This window comes from Oxyura jamaicensis, chromosome 7 (genome assembly GCF_011077185.1).
Source record: "Oxyura jamaicensis isolate SHBP4307 breed ruddy duck chromosome 7, BPBGC_Ojam_1.0, whole genome shotgun sequence".
Lineage (NCBI taxonomy): Eukaryota > Metazoa > Chordata > Aves > Anseriformes > Anatidae > Oxyura > Oxyura jamaicensis.
In genome coordinates, this window is record NC_048899.1 from 38,890,434 (window position 1) to 38,911,428 (window position 20,995).

Sequence of the window (20,995 nt, forward strand, 5' to 3'; positions counted from 1 at the left end):
CAGTAATAATACCATTTACTGAGTCTATGGGTTGAGACTGAAATCTCTCGTCTGGGAGGCAGATTTCAGCTCAACTTCTACCGGATCTCCTACCCTGCCTGTGCAGATAAAACAGAATTTTACTGCAAAAGATTTTCTTTCAAATCTGGTGTTAAACAAAAACTTTGTTAATTTTCTAAAACAAAAAAAAACAAAACAAAACAAACAAAAAAACCCCTAAAAATAATTCCAGCTGTTCAGACAAAGACAACATACTTTACAGTAGGGTAGGTTCATAGGCAGATTAATAATACCGAGTGTCAGTGGGCAGGAAAACAAATGGTGTACATGATTGATGCTGTTTTCTTTCACAGGGCAGGAATTTGATGTCAAAGCCAAATGTGTTATCAATGCTACAGGACCTTTCACAGACTCTGTGCGCAAAATGGATGATCAAGAAGTACCAAACATCTGTCAGCCAAGTGCAGGCGTGCATATTGTGATGCCTGGTTATTACAGGTAACGATATTCAAACCTAGCCCATTTGTAACAATCTCTGCTGGTGTCTGTATGTAATAAACAAGCTTGCGGAGGCACAGTTGTGGTTTTTATGGTAGATTGGAATGCTTTTTTTTCTCCTTTATTTTGTTCTTTAAGGGACGATTCTGGCACTATGCCTATTAAAATACAAATTTTATCTAGTCAAAAAAGACTGAAGTCTTACAGTTTGTAGCTGAAGCTTACCAGGGCAGACCTGCTGCTGAAGCAGAAGGACGTTTAGGCGGAGTATATGCCACAGACTTGTGAAAGGAGGCTTTCCTAACGAAAGGAGGCTTTTCCAATAATGGGTGAGTTGAGTGTACTGACTGCTTGTTTACCACCCCCCTCAGAAAACAAGAGGTGTATAAAGCCTTGTGGAGAGGTTGCCACCTTCATGCAAAGTTTTCTTTCCTATTTATTATCAGACTCTCTAGGCAATGTAATCTGTAAACAGTACATCTGCTGTTATACTCTGCCACTGGTATTAGGCTACATTGACTCCACTCGGAGTAAATATGAATGCAGCATGTATGCAGTGTAGTGTGTAGTACCAAGTAACATTAAACTGTACATGGGTGCCTGCCCTCCCATGGCTGTTTTGGTGAAAAGGACTTATATTCCTCCACGGACCTTGTTACAGAAGAGGTTCCTGTGGCACTCAGTGCCAAATAAGCCTTTCCAGTTGAAGCTCACATAATACCTTTGGTTCCAGAAGTCATTAGTATCCTATTGGAAATTTACACTTACAGACTTGCATCAATTCTGTTGATACAGTGCACTTAAAATGATGCCTTCCACATGATGACTGCCCTCCTCTGTGAATATCAAATCAGATTTCCAGTGTACAAAATATTGTTGCCCGAGCTGTACCAATAGGACATAACAATATACTATATTTTTGGCCTTGTATATGATTTTTCTTGCAGTCTTTTTTGCGTCTTTGCACGTGAAAACCAGGAAATGACCTGATGGTTGCTTTAAAGCACTAGTAGCGATAATAAATGCCTTGTAATCCTAGCTTCTTCATATATGACGAGCACATGTACAATTATATGCTTTTAGTGTAGGGCCACAAAGTCAGTTTTAAAACTTTGAATCCCTTTGTAGGTTCAAAGTCAAAGATCGCTTGGTATGCATGAGAGCTCTAATTTATGTATTTTGTAATTACCTAATAATTGTAATTAGTGATGTAGAGAATTCTTGTTCTCCTTTTTCCCCTGTGTATGTCAGCATGTGGGCATTACTTTTCTTGTAAAATAGGATCTGCCCACATGCTGCCTCCGCAGTACAGCTGATGAAACAAAACTGTACAGAACTTCCTTTAAGTGGGGTAGCTTAATCCAAGGAACTGTATACTAAATAGAAAATACTCATGGTATGTAATCTCATTTGTATCACGTCTTCATGCTTGCCTTTGTCATAAACATCTTACAGAATTTTGTCCTGAACTTGCACAAATTATATAACAGGTAGAGTTTTTATATCTAAACACAGTTAAGATTTTGTAACGTTAATGTTAACATTAATGCATTAACCTCCTGTGGAATTCCTGCTGATTTGTTCTTCATCACTAGTCCCAGTATTCTTCTTCTCATTGTTTTAGTGTACACATCTATTCTAGTAGGTGCAACAAATTTCTTTCACTTGCTGTTGTTTAAGTGTTTTATCTGCCAAAATGAAGGGGGATTCTGGCTACCTTTGTTTCTATTGGCACGTGTAGGGCAGGATGTCTATGTATGCAGTATTCCTTCTCACCCAACAAACTTCAGTTATTTTCAGTCTTTCTTAAATTTTCTTATCTCCTTCACATTCTAGGTTCCAAATACATTTGTCTACTAAACTTCAGATCTACTCTATTGAAATTCACCTGTTTTCTATTTAATTAGATTTGTGGTGTCTTGGTCAAATATTTCTTCTACTAGAAATCTTTCATGCTTCTGTTCAGCTCTTTAAAATGCCATATTCTAACATCCAGGATCGCTAACTGACTTGAAGCTCAAAAGTTCTTTGTCCTTCATTTAAGTAGCTTTAACTAATTTAGTAGTCTATTTTACATTCTTATACTTATGTGTACTTTAATAATCTGTTCTCAAGATTTCCTTACTTGTCATGTACTCTGCATATTGCCCAATAAAACTGTTGTTCTTTTTGAAAATGAAGCTTATATAAAGTAGTCATGCTCCAAACTCCCTCAATTGCTTTAAGTCAACAGTTTAACTGTTACTATTGCTGTATCATTGTTCGCAAAGGGCTGAGTATTTTGATGCTTGGTCTGCTGTCAGAGACGCTTTGGATCTGCCTGCGTTATACTCCTAGGCAGTGTCTATTTGCCACTATTGCTCTGTTTAAAGGTATTGCTTTCTATTTCATCTTAGAGTTTACAGTCCTAGTATTAGTAATCTTAGTGGTCTTTAAAGAGCACTAGACACATTTTACAGTGGGTGATATTGTTACAGCTTGTACCACCGTAATTGTAAGAGTGTAAAAGTGTGTAGTTTCAGAAGGTTTCAGAAGTAATCCTGGTATACAGCAGCATGATTCTGGAACAGGCAGTTTGTAGAATCTTTTTTTTTTGGTGGCTCATTGGTTATTTATATAAGATGGAATACACATAGCAAAGGGAGATTGAGAGAGAACTTAGCAGGATAGCTGGTAGCCATTCAATCAGTAAATGAATTGGCATATGGAAGACTGCTTCATCCTTTCTCGTTGTTTGCTGTGTTACCTAAGTGTAAATAATTCAGTCCATAGGTTTTATGGCAAAACTTATTTTTAAGTCTTTACTTGTTTCTCTTTCATGATTCTTACTTAAATCATATTAAAAAAAAAATCATACTTTTGAAAATGTCTGAAGCTATCTGAATATTCTGATACTGTATATTAAACCTGTAGTTTCCTGTCTCTAAATCAATAGCTTTTTCATTTTAAAAAGTAATCATTTGTCTGACGTGATTTACCTTTCACAAATCTGTGTTGACTTCCCCTATTAAATTGTACTTTTCCAACTGTATGCCTAAGCTGTCTATAAATATCATCTAAAAAATGTTCTAATATACATGCTATATATGAAATTTTCAGCTTCTTCTAGCCTTTCCAGATATTGAAAACTTACCTTCAGTAATCAGTTTAGATTTCCTAAAAAATGAAATATTCAATGATTCAGCTTGTAGCTCTCTTAAATAGGTAATTCATATCCAACTGGGTCTCTGTCTACCTTCAGCTTATTGTGTTAGTAGTTATTTGAGTCCATTGAATTATTCCCCACTGGTGGTCCTTATCACTTAAATATGCTTCCTATATCATCCTTCCGCTATCAGGAGTAGGTGCAAAACCTGAAGATTGCTAAAACTGAAGATGTTTTTACGAGGAATTCAGCACCTGGAATTAAAAGCATCTTTCCTTTAAACAAAAACAAATATAAAAAGGGGCAGCTTGAATATTCACCTATATAGAAACTACTTTTGAAGTGTTCGTAGATGCCTTTTGTTTCCTGAAATATAAGCAGTGCTATGTAAGTGATGAAGATGACTTTCTTCATACATGTGGATTTTTTGTGCTATACCAGAAAACATGGATACATAAGTAAAAATTTCCTGCACAAAGAACTATTGCCTTTCATTTTACTGAACTGCTCTGTAGCATTGGTGCAAATGAGTGAAAAATCTCTGAATACTAGCATCCAATTAGTCATTATGGAGGTGGTATCTTTTGCCTTTTTTCCACTCCAACCATGGTTCTTAGTTCAGGAATGCTATAGTGAGAGCTAGAGCTGGAAGTATTTGGAATGTATTTCTTGCTCTGAATCCCTTGTGAGTCTGGGCTTCAGTTCCTGGTTGGTAAACTCAGAACGTAGAATCCTAAGTTTACTGTTTTAATGTTTTAATGCTTATGGCTTCAGTATTTCTGTTCTTGTTTTCTCTCCTTCTTGGTGCTAATGTTGCCCTCCTACACCAACCTTTATTGCAGATATAGGTTATAAAAGTCGTTGGGTTTTGTATGTCTTACCTTCTCCCTAAGTAGGTGACAAAAAATTAATTGATAAATTGGGTTACTAATATTTGGTCTTAAACTTTTATTGTTGCATACTTAGACTCATTGAAGCAGAGCCAGACTTCTGTTCTTCTTCCATTTTAACGCATGTCCTGTTTCAGCCTTAACTTTCCTCAGTGGAATTACATGTTGTTGTCTTTTTTATTATTTATTTTAAAAGTAGTTGTTAATTCCATAATATGAGTTTCAAGTAAATGCTATTTTGAAGTTTACAAATCCTTGTATTTGAAGTTGGAGTAGCAAGATTTTCAAGAATGATTGGAGATGGGAGATGCCAGAGGCCTGATTGCTCTAAGGATGTGGCCTGCTAATTGCCTTAGGAAATCAGATTCCAGTGATCACATTAAAAAGCCTTATTTCTCACGTCCTCTGGGATTATCTTTTAAATTTGGGTCACAGTGACGTACAAGATCTGATTTACTTTTTTAATCTTTTGATCCAAGAGCAAAGATGGTGTTCCGATACTTAAAGGTGTACAAGAACAGATCTCTGATGCCTGATTCGTTCTGAATCATGTCCCTTCTTTATTTCAGCCCTGATAACATGGGTCTGCTTGACCCAGCCACAAGCGATGGTAGAGTGATTTTCTTCCTGCCGTGGGAGAAGATGACTATTGCAGGGACCACGGACAGCCCAACTGATGTTACGTCCCATCCAATACCAACAGAAGAAGATATAAACTTTATTTTGAATGAAGTGCGCAACTACCTTAGTGTTGATGTTGAAGGTAGGGCCTTGATTTCTGGGTTTTTGGTGGGAGGGATGGACCTGCAGTATTTCAGTTTGAGTTGGTGCTGTCTGTCTAAAGCTTGGGTTCTTGTGCATCTAATTCTGTTGGGAGATAAGTGTCATCCAGATCTGTTTCAGAGCTATCAATGAGGCTTTTCCAGATATACTTGCTCTTCTTGGACTATTTAAGTGGAAAACGGTTGATATCTGAACATTCAGATTTCACATAGCTTTCATCTAACTGGCAGTAGCTGTCCAGCTGTGCAGTCAAGTCATTCTGGCCTTTTTGTGTGGCAGATGCAAAGTTCTGCTGATGTGGGTCAGTTCAGTCATACATAATACACGTGCATTGAATTAATACCCTTAGTGACATGATAAATATCTAATAGTTTTTCAGTTGGAGGGGGAAGTATAAAGGGCAGAAATGGGAATTCTTAAAACAAACAAACAAACAAAAAAAAACGGTGGTGGTGGTTCACCTCAGTAGCTGAGCTGAGAGCGTGTTGTAAGACTGGCTCATTTGGATGCGGAGTGCTTGTTTAAAGGTGAGAGGCTTCTTTACTTTGTAGTGAGACTTTTTATAACAGTTCTGTGAAAGCATTTGTGCTCCTGTATTCCTGTTGTAATAGCAGCACTAGAACAACACAAAACAAACAAACAAAAAAACACCTGAAAACCACTATTTTTGAGGAATACTGCAATATCTTAGATTTAGGAAATTTGCTGTCCAGTAATTGGAAATGTTAGATTACTTGATTCCTGAAATGAATTGGTGGGTCTGTACTTTACAAAATTCACAAAAACAGTCTTCAGGAAATGTGCCTTCAGGCTTCTTAAGCAGAAGCAGGTGTAAGTGTGGTAGCCCAGACAGGTAGCTGGCAACATTAAGACTGAATAAGGCAGAAATTTTGCACGGTATTTTACAGAAGTGCATTATGAAGTGTTCAATTTTTTTGAATGAAACCTACCTAGGTGCATGCTGTTTTTCACATATGCAATTAGCAGTGTTTATAGATTGCCTGTTATTAAATTAACAACTGTGCTGGCCGTATCAACTCACTGCAGACCTGCCTTTTTGCTGCCAGAGACAGTGCCAGGGTTATCAACTTACACAGGCTTGGATGTGTTCCAACTGTTTAATTATAGTGTCACGCATGCTGCTTTTTCTAGTTTCATTAGTTTATAAATGTAATATGGTATCTTATTTCTGTGATTAACACTTCATTTTGGCAGGTTAAACATGCTGGCAGAGCACCATTGATTTCTGAAATCTATTTTGTGTTCTTTGGGGGATATTTTTATGCCCTGTTACTGATTTTTTATTATTATTATTTTTATTATTTAATTATCAGTTATTTGAAAGTTTCTTCCAAAAATGTTCTGGAGCTTCAATATAAAGTAAATTATTAATTTTTTTCCATTGTAAATTTAAAGAGCAACAAAATTAATTTCATTAAATTATTGGTTTCATGCTTATATATATTTATTATTATTATTAAAAATAAGTTACTTTCAGAGGCTAGATTATTTTCCTAAAGCCGTTAAGTACTCTCTTTAACCACTTGTTGTCTTCAGGTTTTGTTCCTCCAAGTTCTCGGAAAAGTCAGGTTTGGCTTTAGGGATTGTAACTTATAACTGGCAGGAAGCAGAGGGATATGACTGAAAGGGCAGGCTGTAAATGGCCATTTACTCGGGTTTCTTGTGAAGAGTGAAAGTGTGTCTGAAACCATGGTGAGGCTGGGAAGGTATGACTGGAAGAGATGGGTGAGTGAGGACAGCGAGGGCTTCTAGATGGTTTGTGGCAAGTTAGCTGGGCCACTTGGGGTTGCTGTGCAGTAGCAAATGCCAAAGGTCTGGGTGAGGTACAAGCTTAAGGGATGTGCTATAGCCTATCAGGTGCATATGTGCAATTGGACTTCTGACAGAGGCTCTGAATAAGAGATCACCTATCAAGAGGAAAATCTGGGAAAATAACTTACATACTATAGAAAAAGCTTTAAAGTCCTAAAAGCAAATGTTATGCCCATGTGGAATTAACTTTATTTTGGTTTCTAAAATGCAACGTAAGGACTATTCTGTTAGCAAAAGCAAGGACAAGATGTGATAAGGTGGGGTTAGGTTGGGTTGGGATTGGTATGGTGAGCTGATGAGTGAATTTGACGGTTGAATCTCTTGGCTGATCAGTTCCCAGAATTTCCTTGTTCAGGTGAATTTTTAATCTGTGAAAAATGAACCTCTCTCTGACTTTGATTAGAGTCTGATAATGGTGTTGATACAGATTGGTGCAGTCCTTAGGAAAGCAATACAAATCTCTTCATGACTGATTTTGGCTGATCTTACCTGTGGACAGTGAGAAGAGGAGACGTGCTGGCAGCGTGGAGTGGCATTCGTCCTCTGGTCACAGACCCCAACTCCAAAGACACTCAGTCGATATCCCGGAATCACGTTGTTACTGTCAGTGACAGTGGCCTTGTCACAATAGCAGGTACTTGAAAATCATTTCAAGTATTGCTTTGGGCTTCTCCACTGTATTTTATGCAAAACTGTTCCAACAAGATAATCCTTTGCATTCCTACAATTAGGTGGTGATCTATCAGTGGCAGACTCGCTTGTTAGAACGAGTCTGGTAAGAATAATGTGGTATGCAAAATGTGTGGTACAGTCCAGCTTCATGGTTTCCTTTGCTTCCCCTAAATAAAGAAGCGAATGTGTAATTACAGGTGGGAAGTGGACAACCTACCGTGCCATGGCACAGGATACCATTGATGCTGCTATTCAGGCACATGATCTGAATGCAGGTTCCAGTAAGACTATTGGGCTGCAGCTACAGGGGGCTGAGGACTGGAGTCCCACTCTCTACATTAGGTTGGTACAGGACTACGGGCTTGAAAGTGAGGTGAGTCCTTGTTATTGTTTATGCTCTGATACCTCTGTGTTAGTGGGTTTTGTCTTTTCACTAAACACAATACCTGCATAGTGCGTACTACGTGTTATAGTGTGTACTGTGGGTCTCAAGTCTCTTAAAACCAATAAGAGCTTGTCATCTGCCTAGGGCAAGGATAGTTTTTTTTAAGCAATCAAAAAATAAATAAAAAATAAAACCACCACACACATACAAAATCCCACCTAATAATTGCCCGTCTTTTCTCTTAAACTGTCAAACACCATTTTTCTTTCCCTTCACTTTATTCTGTTTTAAAATATTATGACACGCTAGTGTTTATCTTCCTTAAGCCCAACAAAATCTATGCTTTACATGCGATCAGGTTGTAGCAAAAGAGTTGAAGTATTGCTAGTCATTTATATTGATACCTATGTAGTATTATTAGTGCTGGTTTTACCCATTGACAGCATTAGCTGTTTCCTCCCACATGATCAAAATCTAATACTCTTTACAGCCTCTTTGTTATTAGTGATGAGAGAATTGACAAGCAAAAAATGCATATATTTGATGTGCTTTCAAAAGCATAATGAATTTTTCAACTCCACAGGTGGCTCAGCATCTAGCTTCTACATATGGTGACAAGGCTTTTGAGGTAGCCAAAATAGCTCAAGTTACTGGAAAGAGATGGCCTATTGTTGGAAAACGCCTTGTGTCTGAATTTCCTTATATTGAAGCTGAGGTACGTAGGAAAAACTACCTAATACTCTGAGTGCTTTCTTGAGAAACAAGCAGGTTCTACAGCAGGTACATCTTGCTCTGAAAAGCACCTTCATAAGTCCTTTCCTTTAAGGTCCAGATTTTGTTTTCATTTTTTTCACTTCCCCTGAGCACGCTTAATTTTATTTTATATATATACAATTAAAGATATTGCATATTACATTCTATATTTATATTTAATATACGCTTATCTGTGTTTTCGCCCCTCTTGTCTTACTATTTTAGGTCATCTATGGTGTAAAAGAATATGCCCGCACTGCTGTGGATATGATTTCCCGACGGACTCGCTTGGCCTTCCTGAATGTGCAGGCTGCTGAGGAAGCTCTACCAAGAATTGTAGATATAATGGGCAAAGAACTTAACTGGAGTGAACAGAAAAAAAAGGTACAAAGGGCCTTTTTAATCTAAAAGTCTTATTTTTTCTTCAGTAGTTTCCATGTTGACAGTCTAAATTAGTTGAATAGAAAACTTCAATGATGCTTTCTTCCTGAGAGAATGATTCACTTGGTGTATTTCATTTTAAAGTCCTTATAAAAATAGCTGTGAAATGAAGCGGTATTGGCCAAGGGGTGGAGAGAAAGTGAAGATCTGTACCCTGTTGTTCTTCTAGAAATGAAGCAGTCTTGGTGTTACTATCCTATTCATGTTGAAGTACTGTGTTGAGTGGCACTTCTTAACAGGCCCATCTTAGAAGAGAATTTTGCAATCTGCATCACTCCTTTTTGTATGCTGTGCCTTTTGAAAAGTGATGATACCGAGTTTGCTATCATTCTTTGGCCTAAATTATTTTTAAGGGCACTGTTTGCTTCCTTTGCCCTAGTGGTTCAGTGCTCGAACATACTGTGGGACTGGCTCATCTCATTTTACTTGCTGTGCTGATAACGTAGCTGTCTATTTGAGATAGCCTTTGTGTGCCTGCTCTGTAGTTAATGAGCTTAGTTCAGATGTCTTACCTTAAATGAAGGCACCTGATACGCATGTATTGAGTTGCATCCTACATCCCTATTTAGAATTCCACAAACCATCAAAATCTTTGTCTCCAAGCCTAGATGTAGACATCCAGTTGGTTTGGGGTGAAGGGTAACTTGCACGTTTATATTGAAGTATGTAAGATTAGGAGACCAACTAAACGCTACCAGACTGCCTTAAAGAACAAGTCTCTGCTAGATGAAGCGGCTTACGTTCGTGTGCGAGGAGTCTTCCACTGTTACTGCAGCCGTTACTCAGTATGCTTACACTTGTTTGTAATCAGCGCTGTAGCTTTTCATGGTGATGCTCTTTGTGGCAGATGCTTGTATTACTCTCTTAGAACAGTGTTTGGTGTACCCATGGCTGTAGGAAAGAACCATGCTCTACAGTACTTCATATGTATGAGATGTAATTTAGTTTAAAAACCTTGCATGGAGCTCTGAGGTAACAGATTAATTTTTATTACCATGAAAAACAGTTTAAAACAAAGAACATGCCTGATGTTGAGGCTCTTGATTTTTGAAAGATAAGTGAAATATTGTGATATCAACTGTGTTAAATGACAATTTGTTGGCCTCATCTGCAAGTACTGTTCTTAATGAATTAAATAAATACTCCATATGTGACTGAAGGCATGCTATGATCCTCAGAGCATTTACACAGTAATTAGAAGCCTTTATTGGGATTGATACCTCTTTGAAAGACTAAAAGGTGACAAAGATGAACTTCTTTTAATACTTTTCAGCTAACGCCTGCTTAATTGTTGGTCCTTAGGTGAATTCTTGTTACGTGGAAAGAGCAAATAAAGTATTAATTTAAAAAAATAACTGTGTAGGAACTTGCTATTCCTCAGATATAAAGACAGTTTTTTTCTTATTTGTCATAGGAAGAACTCGAAGCTGCTAAAAAGTTTCTATATTATGAAATGGGCTACAAAGTAAAGTCAGATCAATTAACAGACAGCTCTGAAATCACGCTAGTGCCTTCAGATATTGAAAGGTAAGTAAAATAAGAGCTCCCTGTGTTGCTAGGAGTTCATACCATTTAACATAGTTTTTCCCCACCGATAATCCTTATCTTGCAGGTACAAGAAGCGATTCCATATGTTTGACAAGGACAAGAAAGGTTTTATTACTATACTGGATGTGCAGCGTGTCTTGGAGGTAAAGTTCCCTTGTTCTTTTGGTTTCCTTCTTAAGCCTCGTACCTATGTTGCAGTGTGACATAAGTCATCCTGAGCAATGCAATTGACACTTCTGTGTTGTTGTTTTTTGACTAGAGCATCAGCGTGCAAATTGATGAAAAAACACTTCATGATATTCTAAATGAAGTAGACCTGAACAAAAATGGACAGGTTGAGCTCATCGAGTTTTTGCAGGTAGGTATTTCTTTGTAAAAAGGTTGTAGATTTAACAAAGGCATAGGTATTTTTCCCCTCTGTTCTGAAGAGCTGGGTTGGAGAGGAGGTAAATGATGCTTGGGTAACATGGTAGTATTGATGCTGTCTGCCAGATTGCAAGACAAAAGTGACACACAGCCATTTTCAGGCAACTTGAAAATCCTTGTTTTTTATTCCTGTGCAGAAACAATTAGACCCAAAGAACAGGTCCAATTTTCAAAGTATACCACAATACAGATCTGATTTTGGTTTTTAATACAGAAATGATATTTAAGTATATTGAAAGTCAGACAGTTACCTATCAGAAGGTATGTTGTGGTTATGCACACTGACGTTTGGCTAAGCCTGTTAAAAATGATTAAAGTATTCAAAATAGCTTAGAAAGTACTAAAGAATGAGTTTGTGGTTAAGGTACATGCAGTCCGTATTGTTCCATTTCAGCTCCTGGGTTGATAAACAATACCTTCAATTGTATGAAAGGTATTACATTGGCAACCTGTACATCTGCTTTTTGCAGGGATTTAAAATAAGAAAATTAAAGGTGCTACTGAAATGTTTGTTCATCCAGCTCCTCTAGCATATGCTGGATGCCAGTTAGCTTTGTTTCCGTAGAGTTTTTCTTGGTGTGGTATTTCAAGTGACTGCCATGTCTTTCCTGCATGGTGGCAATGATGAATGCCGAACATGAGATAAATTAATGCTGGGGATTTTGGTCAATGTCAGCCCTTTCTTCACTGTGTCAAGTTAAACAAACAAGATCAAGGCAAAGGAAATGGTAATTGTCTCTCTTGAGATGAGCTGTAGATAAGACGAGCATTGTTGAATCTAAATGCAGAAAATTTTCACAGGTTGTGTCCAGCATTAGAAAAAAAGGACTGTTTATTTACTTGAAATGTAGCAATTCAGCTGGGTAACTGGAATGTATTTTTAAAAAAGTGATATATCCAAGAACCATCTTATTAAATATAAAGAAAATCATATCTGATTGTCTGGCTATTGGGAAGGGTCTCCCTCTTACATCGCTTTGCATAAGAAAACTTACAATTAGGGTGGGGAAAAAAAACCTACACCACTGACTAATGACCTTGTTAAACTATAATTTGGTTAGTTTGGATACATTGTGGTTAAGTCAAAGCAACCAGCAATTAATGGCTGCTGTGGGTTTGTCTTCGTGGCTTTGTTTTTTTTGCTTTACTCTGATAATGTTGTCTGTTTGGGGTTGGCTGTCCAAAGTCATAACACCTCTAAAATCCAAATGACACGTCACTGTTTTGTTGCAGTTTCAAAGTTACTTTTTTTAAATTGTGCAATTATTTGGCTACTGGCTTCTCTGTGAGAAGAAAATGTTCCTAAATGTTTCATAATATAATCTATGTATTTAAAGCTGGCAACTGGTGCTGCAGTAAGGGTCTCTTGCACCCATGCGCTCCCTTCCTGCAGGGGCAGGGAGCTGCTGAGCAGCAAGGAGTGAGCTCGGAAGTGTGGTAACAATGTCAGCAGGAGGTTGCCATGAAAGGAACAAAATACGCTAAATGTTTGTTTAATTTTTTAATGGATCTGTTAAGTCAGCTCCCAATACTTCTGTGTTTGCTCTCTGAAAACTTTCAAGTAATTACATTGTACTGCCAGAATGCTTGTGGAAAGCAGTGTGCAAATATTTGTGGACGTTATATTGGAGTATAGGAACACGTTGTACCGGGCTGGCTGCGTTGCTTTCCAGGTGGCGAGTAGAGCAATGCCAAGTGGCTTCCTTTGCCCAGCTGCAGGCTGCCAGCGTGTCTCGAATGCTGTCGTGGGGGGACCACTCTCAGCAGCCCCCGGTGTTTGGGGGGGTTTCACAAATAGAAAGCAGACCAAATTGATCAGTGTCTAACACTAACAGGTTGTTCCAATTTACAATTTCAGCAATGATTTTTCTTCCGCTCACATCTATATCTTTTTCCCGTTGTACCCAGCTGTTTCCCCAGACGGCATGCTGAGCACTCCCCCTGTGGCAGTGAGGCAGAGCTGTAGCAGTGTTGGGGTGCACAGGGAGCTGTCTTACAGCAGTGATTGCTTTTCTGAAGGCTTGCATACCAACACTTCTGTTTTCATGGCAGTGCCAAAGGGATCAGCCATATTTTTGTACAGTCCCTTCCCTGAAGAGCTTGCAGTATAGCAGGACAAGCCACCCACAAGGCTGGTCATGGAGTGTCCTGTGCAGCAGAGTGAATTAGGTGTAACGGCAACACCACTCCTAGAGCCTTGTTAGTGTCTGCGGGGACCGCTTCAGAAGCGGGAAGGGAGGCAAGGGAGAATAATGCTAAGTCTGAGCAATGCTGGACTGCCCTTGCTGCCTGTAGCAGCTCACTTGCAGCTGGTCTGTGCTTCACGTCTCCTGCCTCTGCCTTTCCTCAGGCTGCACAGGGTAACCAAAAGGCCTCCAAAAGGCATGCAGGTTTTTCCAACCTGGCTGCGCCTTCCCTTCCTGGGTAATCATTCCTGTTTTGACAGTGTTGATACCAGTTTTGCATAGGTCCAGCTGCAGATCTAATACTTCCCTATAGAAGGGAGGAAATCTGAAGGTTTCCAGGCACTCAATGGGAGTAAGAAATTGCATTTTGTGAGTGCCAATTGCTTTCCACAGTAGTCTTTGACAAGCTGACTGCATGTAATTTCAAGTCTAATGCTCACTTTATCCGTGGGATAAAAAAGAATTAACTAAAATCTTAGCACTAGTGTGTGTTCGGTAAGGTAGAGCTGAGTCCAGTTTCAAGGACTTAAAGGCAAATTAGTTTTAAAAGTCTATAAAAATTTGGATTTGAAAGAACTGTGGAAGTCAAGTACGCTATCTCTACAAAGAAGAGCATGTGAGTGAAAGGGTATAGTCCAGGGTCAGTAGCGGACCAAGTTTCCATCAGATTAAAAAAAAAAAAAAAAAAAAAAGGAAGAAAAAAAGGAGGGGGGAGGAGCCTGTGAAATAGATGGGTTATCCTACTTTTTTAAATGCCGCTGAAAAAAACTGGTGTTAATGGATACCTGCACCATTACTTCAAATTGGGTGACATCTGGTATTTCTGTTGCCACTCACCTGGCCAAAACCTTATTCACACTTTCCAGAAATATCCACTGAGTTGTGAGGAGAGTCTTTGAAACTATGCAGCAGTTCTGCTTTATATGTGGACGAATCAGTTTTGTGTCATTAACACTTGCCACTGGCTCTTGGACAACTAATCAGCTCAGCCATGGCTTACCCTGGAGCTCTGCTGGTGCCCAAGGGGCAGGACAACCCGTGGTGTTTGCACATCTCTTGTGTAGGAGCTGGTAGCACGGCTGAGGCTGTACCATCTGCCTCTCCTCTTTGTCTTGCAAATAAGTTAACGGGATGCTCTCCATGCTGTTTCTTTCAGCTCATGAGTGCCATTCAGAAGGGCCATGTGTCTGGAAGCCGGCTGGCTGTCCTCATGAAGACTGCCGAAGAGAACTTGGGTCAGAGAGTGGTGATCCCAGTGGACCGCAGCGGTGGAGGGCTGTAGCTCGAGCACAGCCTCTGCTTGCGGCCACGGCTAACGGGTATGCACGGCTGCATCTCTGCTGAAAACATTCCAGTGCTTTCGACTGTCCTTGCTTGTTCAAGGTGACTGGTATTTGTCCATTGGTGTAGCATTTACAAAAATACACTGGTGCACTTGTTTTACTAATGATTTTCTGTACAGCTCTTAACACTCCAACATGTGGCCTTTTGGATTGGGTATGCTTTAGACATAGAAGTTTATTAACAAGAATTTGGAATGCGGTCTAAAAAGATCTGGGTGCACACACAAACGTGCACATACTGCCTTGTTCATTAACTTCTATATCACCTTTACCTTTAAAGAAAAAGTGAATCCTGCCTTTGAAGAAAGCATTACGTTGAGATTTGCAAATATGCTTTTAGTACTTAAAAGCTGCAGGGCTGTCCACTTCAACAAAGATCGGTAGAGGGAAAGCTGATGTTCTGGCTTTGAGACAGTATCACAAAGGGAACAGAACAATCCAGTAAGGAACTGTCAGGATTATTTATACTACCTTCCACTGATGGTAGGTTTTGCTCTTTTTGAGTGTTTTGTTATTTCTGTGGTATCTATACTTAGCCAGACACAAGTATGAGCAGTATCAAGCTGGAAAACTACAACACATCTCAGTTGATCATCCAAACTAATAATTCAGTTAACACTAGAGGATGGCTTTCCTTTCTCCTATCTTAATAAGAATAAGCTTCCTTTAATAAATAGCATTGTCTAACAGGTGGCATTCCATGCTGTAAAGTGCTTTCTACTGTTTCCAGGTTGGGACAAACGCTGGTCCTATGTAGAATATGGCAGTTTTGATAACATAAGTCTTCATTTAAAAACTCAAAGTGAGACGGTGAAACTTGTTTCGCATTCCACTAAAATTTCTGCAAAAGTGAAAGGGCTATTTTTCAGCAGATTAATGTACAGATTAAGAAAAATCAATAAAAAATTAGGCCCGCTCACTTGATCTGTTTTCAACAGCGTTGCAGCTGGCTGTTTGCCTTTCTGCTAGGTTGACTAAATTCAAGATCAAATGGAAGATTCTTGCCTGATGTAGAACAAGGAAGGAAAAACACGAATGGTTTATTGATCAACTTATTCTGTTATATTTGAGTATAAATACCAGTTCACAACTCAAAAACCTCCGTTCTAAGGGGTCAGAATTTCTGCTTATGTAAAATCTGATATTTGAACTGCTGTCACCACTTCTACTAATGAAAAACATCAGCACAATAACACACAGCAAAGATTATATCTGTATTTAAAAGGGAAAATGATTGCCTAAATGAAATGGAGAGGCTGAGGAAAATTAATATATAGTGTAATAAGCACAGATGTTTGCGGCTGTAGAGGCAGAGTTCTTTTAATAAAATAACTTTGTAAAAAGTCAAGTGTTTTTGAAACCTTAAAAAAAAAGTGAGGGCAAGCCTCATTTGTAATTCTGTAAACTAGAATATTTCTTTTAGTCCAAGCAATTGGTAAAATCTCTCCAGGTTTATTTCTGGAAATATTGGGTAAAATGCCTTGAACTGTTTTTTTTTTTTGTTTGTTTGTTTTTTGTCTTTTTTTGCATGTTAAATTTAATTTAAGTGAGATTTCAGCTGCCTGAAAATGCAGATGTTGTTAAGGGGTTCTGACTTTTCTTGCTTTGAGTCCTGTACAAGTTAGGCACAGTCGATGTGGATGTTGAGTTAGCACATTTGACAATACAAGAAACGTTTTTATGAATGAAGGCGTTTGTTTCTGTGGTACTGTAAACTTTTTTGAAATATAATCTAGTTTATTCAAGTAAGTATGCTAATGTTTGGCACAGCTTCACATTTCCCAAACCCTTCTCAAATAAGAACACAATAAGATTTTACATATACTGCAGACTTGGATGGAAATGGATGTACAATAACACAGGTCGTTTTGGTTCAGTGAGCAAGAGCCAGGTAAGGAGGGAAGTAGTTTAGGATACTGTTGTTAATTAAAAAAAAAAAAATTATAATGAGACCTTTTCAAGGCCACATAAAGAAAATATTTAATCTTCAACATCTCTTTTATTGTATAAAGAAAACTCCTCTCCCACTCCTCTATAAATGGCACTGTTAAGAATTAATAATACGAGTTTCCCTGTGAAGCCAGGATTTTCTGCTTTGTACCCAGAGTATATTTTGTTCTATTGTTCTAGTAATACTGCATACAGAACGTGACTTTGGGATTTTCTTGGCTATATGTGTGTCCTCCGATATGAATGTGCTTTGCATCTGAGGCACTTTACTGTCACGGATCTCTTTTGTATGGCACAGCAAGATCTTGTATGACTGCCTCGTGTAATGAGAAGATTGTGTGTTGCTTAAAACAACTGAATCTATACATGGAGAAAATAGAACTGTTTATTTCATCACTTCACGTTTGTTTTTGGGAAAGCTTTTTTTGTTCGTTGGCTTTTCTTTCCTTTTTTTTTCCCCATGTGAATGTACTGCTGAAACAGTTGTAGATGTCACTGTCATGCATTGTTCGGATCCCAGGTGGAAAAATAGTGTTGTGACTTCTGAGGAGGGAGCTGGGTTTCTGGAAGGGGGCGTTTTGTTTCTGCAATAAACTGCATGAGGGGGGAGCGCGGGTACATGCGTGTGTATAAATACACATACGCACACTGCATGTTTTACATGTGGCACTTAACGTATTTTGTTAAGTTATTATTCTAGACTGAACTGTTAAATACTGTGTTTGAGGCTGGGTTGTCATTTTTATAACTGTCTTGGTGTTTTACTGCCATTATTTATTACTTTTGATATACAGAATGAGCCGCATGCATTTATAGAGCAATAAGAGGATGTATTTAATGTGCCTTGTTTTTAACTGAGTAAGAACTGAACGCATGAATCAATAAAACTGAATAAAAATGGTCCGTTCACTGGCAGTTTATGGTAGTTTCAGAAACAACTTCTAGCTTGAAAAAGTTTATTTTTAAAAGACAAACATTCAAATAGATGCTTCTTAGGAAACATGACATGATCAACACTTGTTTTCCCATTTTAGCTCAGAATTTAGCACTTTGTAGTTTAAAAATGAAAATGAGGATTTAACACCGCACTTTAGCATTCTCGGGACGTAGAAGCTGTGTGCGTTTGCTGATGACACGCAGGGTAAGGAATTCTGCACGGCCGTCTTGTACTAAAATTACAGCCAGCCAATTGTCTGGCTTTTTTTTTTCCTGCAACAAAATCCAAGCCAAGTGTTCCTTTGCACACTGATGAATTTTATCGTAACTAAAATCAATAGAAATGAATGGAAGAGATTTCACAATCCATTTTGATCATTTCATGTGTCAAGTTAGTCCAGGGTTGCCATGTGTTGATAAATGTTCCAACAGAAAAAATGCTATATATTTTCATTGTCAGTAAATCAGTAAAGCTGTTATCAGTTTTAACACAAATTTTATAATCTCCATATTATTTTATAGGTTTTAATTTATACTTCTAATAGGGATATTCCGCAACTGCAATAGCTGGGCTGAGCAGAGGGGTTTTGTATGTGCAGCCAGAATAGCTCCCTTCCATATCCCCCAGAAATAAACAGGGCTGATACTTCCAGAGCATAATTACAAAGATTATGCATTTTATCTTAGCTGTGGTATGTGAGTAATATGTCAGAAAATGATGGCTGTAATCATCTTTGTCTCCAATATTTTGCAGCACGTGGGTCATGATCCTGAATTTTGCTACTCAACACCAAACTTGCACTGAAATGGAGCCTTTCCAGAGCGGTATTTTGGGACTGGGCTCCCTGTCTTTGCATCACTTCTTCATTCAGTGTTTAAAAAGCCTGATTTATTGCAACTTATGTTCACTTCTGCACTGCAGCCCGCTTTAGAAATACAGTACGGAATATCATAGCGACATTAATATTAAAGCGTTGATGCTTGAACTGGGTGTTTCCCGTGTCAAATATGAACTGATTGCATCTGTTGAGGAGAGAAAACAGTCTTCAGTAAGGATGACTCTTGGCTGCTAAGTGTTGTTCCTCCTCACTGAAAATGAGGGGCTTTCAGACCTGTGCTCTGCCTCCAGCTTGTTGTCCTTGTCCCCTTGTGCCCCCGCCCCCAGGTCTGCCTGCCTGCATCCTGGCGCAGCAGCACGGACCGCACAAAGCAAGTGCATGGCTGCTGGGGCTGGGAGATGAGACTTATGGCAGAATCGATACTTTTTTCACTCTGAAGATGCCACTAATGCAGGCGTGTGCTGGATTAATCTTGCCTTTTTTTTTTTTTTTTTTTTTTTTTTTTTTTTTTTTTTTTTTTTTGCAAATGAAGGCAGAGATTAAATTTTGCTCCCCTGAGGAAGCCTTCAGCTTGCTGCTTTTTCACAACAGTCCTCTGCGAGGACTGTCATGTGTGTCAGATTATCCAGCTGAATATGAGCAGAGGGACTTTGTTTCTGTAAAAATTTGGGGAGTGTTTGATTGTTTCCGTGCATTTAACTGAACTTGATCCTAAGCAAATGCCAATGCCAGGCTCGGTGCTTTGTCTGCCTCCTGCAGCCTGCAGCCCGAGGTGGTGAGCGTAACTCGATTACAGCTTCCCCGATTGCAGCAGGTCGGGCAGTTTTTATTCCGTGGCAAATGTGGTTTGTAGCACTGCACCATGCACGCCCTGCTCTGGCTGGGCATCTCCCAGGAGCACCACGGTCTGGGGCGGTGGGCGCCTGCTCAGCCCCAGTGCAAATACCGGAGATGGGGCAGCGCTGCGGCTGGATGTGTCATTAGTTCTTCTCCATGGGCTTTATTTAACTAAATAAGGCAAACTTGGCTCTGTCTGACCAAGATACCGTAATCTGTTTGTCCAACTGATGTAAATGTAATTAGGCTGATCAGTAAAACTGACACAAACTGAAGGGAGCCGCGGCCGTGTAACCCGATTCGAAGGTCCCTCGCCCAGCGAGCACTCCTTCCTCCCAGCCCCGCGCCCTCCCCAGAGCAAACAGAAGCCTTCCCTGCTCTTCCCTGCCTTTCATTTTCTGTGCCCTGAATTGTTGCTCAGCTTACTTTACTGAAGCGCGCAGATTCATTTCTTATTTTTGCGTATCTACAATTAACTGATTTGCAATTCATTTTTATGCAAGCTGAGTTTTCCCTGTCCAAGTCAAGAAGCTGTAAATCTTAGATCTATTGAACTGACAGTGAAATATATTTCATTTTTCCCATGAATCATTTGCCATCCTTATTGCAGAAAAATGGCAAAATTATGGTGTACCGTGTTTTCATAAATTACTGCTTTTCCACCCCCACCCCCCCAGTTTCTTCCATAATTTGCTTGAGAGGAAAGTGAGTGTGGGAACCCAGAGTAGCTTGGTAAACAGGACTTGTTTCCCAACAACTTGTCATGAAAATCTGACTAACCTTTATTAAAATGTTCACAGGACTAGAACAATTAATACATCCTTCACATGAATCAAAAATTTGATAATTGCTACTGAAGCTATTTTGCCTTAATATTAAGGACTTATCCAGTTAAATGACTGCTGTGCTACAGCTAGGAGGAAGCAGCAGCAGTGCCTGCTCTTGGGAGAAATGAGCAATACAGGGGTTCCTTCAGTAGTTCTTCCAGCTTTCTCCTCTTTCGCCCCCAAAGGTAGGCATTTCTCTGCTTTTCTGGAATAAAAGAATTTCTCATCTACAAATCTGCAGCTTGCAGAAGTAGAACGCTCTGGACAAGAGTAAATATTTTGAAGCCACAGAAGAAGTGTGCATTGCGTGCAGTTCAAGTTGGGCTAGGGGCTGGTTCTGATGCTGGGCTGAAGCAGCTCGGTGCAGCGAGGGAAGGCGCCCTGGAACCGGGCTCTTCCTCATCTAAAAAAAATAAAAATGTTCATCATAGGAAGCTGTTAAATTGTTTTCAAAATTGGCCGTTTTTTAAATGGAGCTTATCCAGCTATGTCAGTACTTCAGCTTGCACTGAACCATTAAATAAAAACCTGAGACAAAACGCCTTTGAAAAGGGTTAATTAGTTTTAATATTGATTTATTCCGTATAGGGCAGTAATAGACTAGAACATTTATTTCTGTTTTGGATCATTAAAAGCAGTCCTTGCTCCGCGAACAATTTGTTTCTAATAAATAATAATTAAAAAAAGGGGGAAAAAAAAGGCC

The 20,995-nt window shown here is 39.0% G+C and overlaps 1 protein-coding gene across 7 annotated transcripts in view; it reads left to right on the forward strand.

The window, feature by feature from the left end:
- Positions 1 to 16,276, forward strand: part of GPD2 (glycerol-3-phosphate dehydrogenase 2) — a 55,791-nt gene extending 39,515 nt beyond the window's left edge. For 4 of the 7 annotated variants that reach the window (XM_035331150.1, XM_035331152.1, XM_035331151.1 and 1 more), the window contains 10 exons: positions 354 to 498; positions 5,103 to 5,296; positions 7,649 to 7,783; positions 8,019 to 8,194; positions 8,790 to 8,921; positions 9,185 to 9,343; positions 10,815 to 10,927; positions 11,013 to 11,091; positions 11,208 to 11,306; positions 14,717 to 16,276. In XM_035331150.1, the coding sequence (XP_035187041.1) occupies positions 354 to 498; positions 5,103 to 5,296; positions 7,649 to 7,783; positions 8,019 to 8,194; positions 8,790 to 8,921; positions 9,185 to 9,343; positions 10,815 to 10,927; positions 11,013 to 11,091; positions 11,208 to 11,306; positions 14,717 to 14,842 (1,358 nt within the window). In that variant the 3' untranslated portion in view covers positions 14,843 to 16,276. Of the gene's footprint in view, positions 1 to 353; positions 499 to 5,102; positions 5,297 to 7,648; positions 7,784 to 8,018; positions 8,195 to 8,789; positions 8,922 to 9,184; positions 9,344 to 10,812; positions 10,928 to 11,012; positions 11,092 to 11,207; positions 11,307 to 14,716 lie in introns of those variants that run through there. The other 3 variants (XM_035331154.1, XM_035331155.1, XR_004752224.1) reach the window with 3 other exon arrangements.
- Positions 16,277 to 20,995: the final 4,719 nt, after the last annotated feature.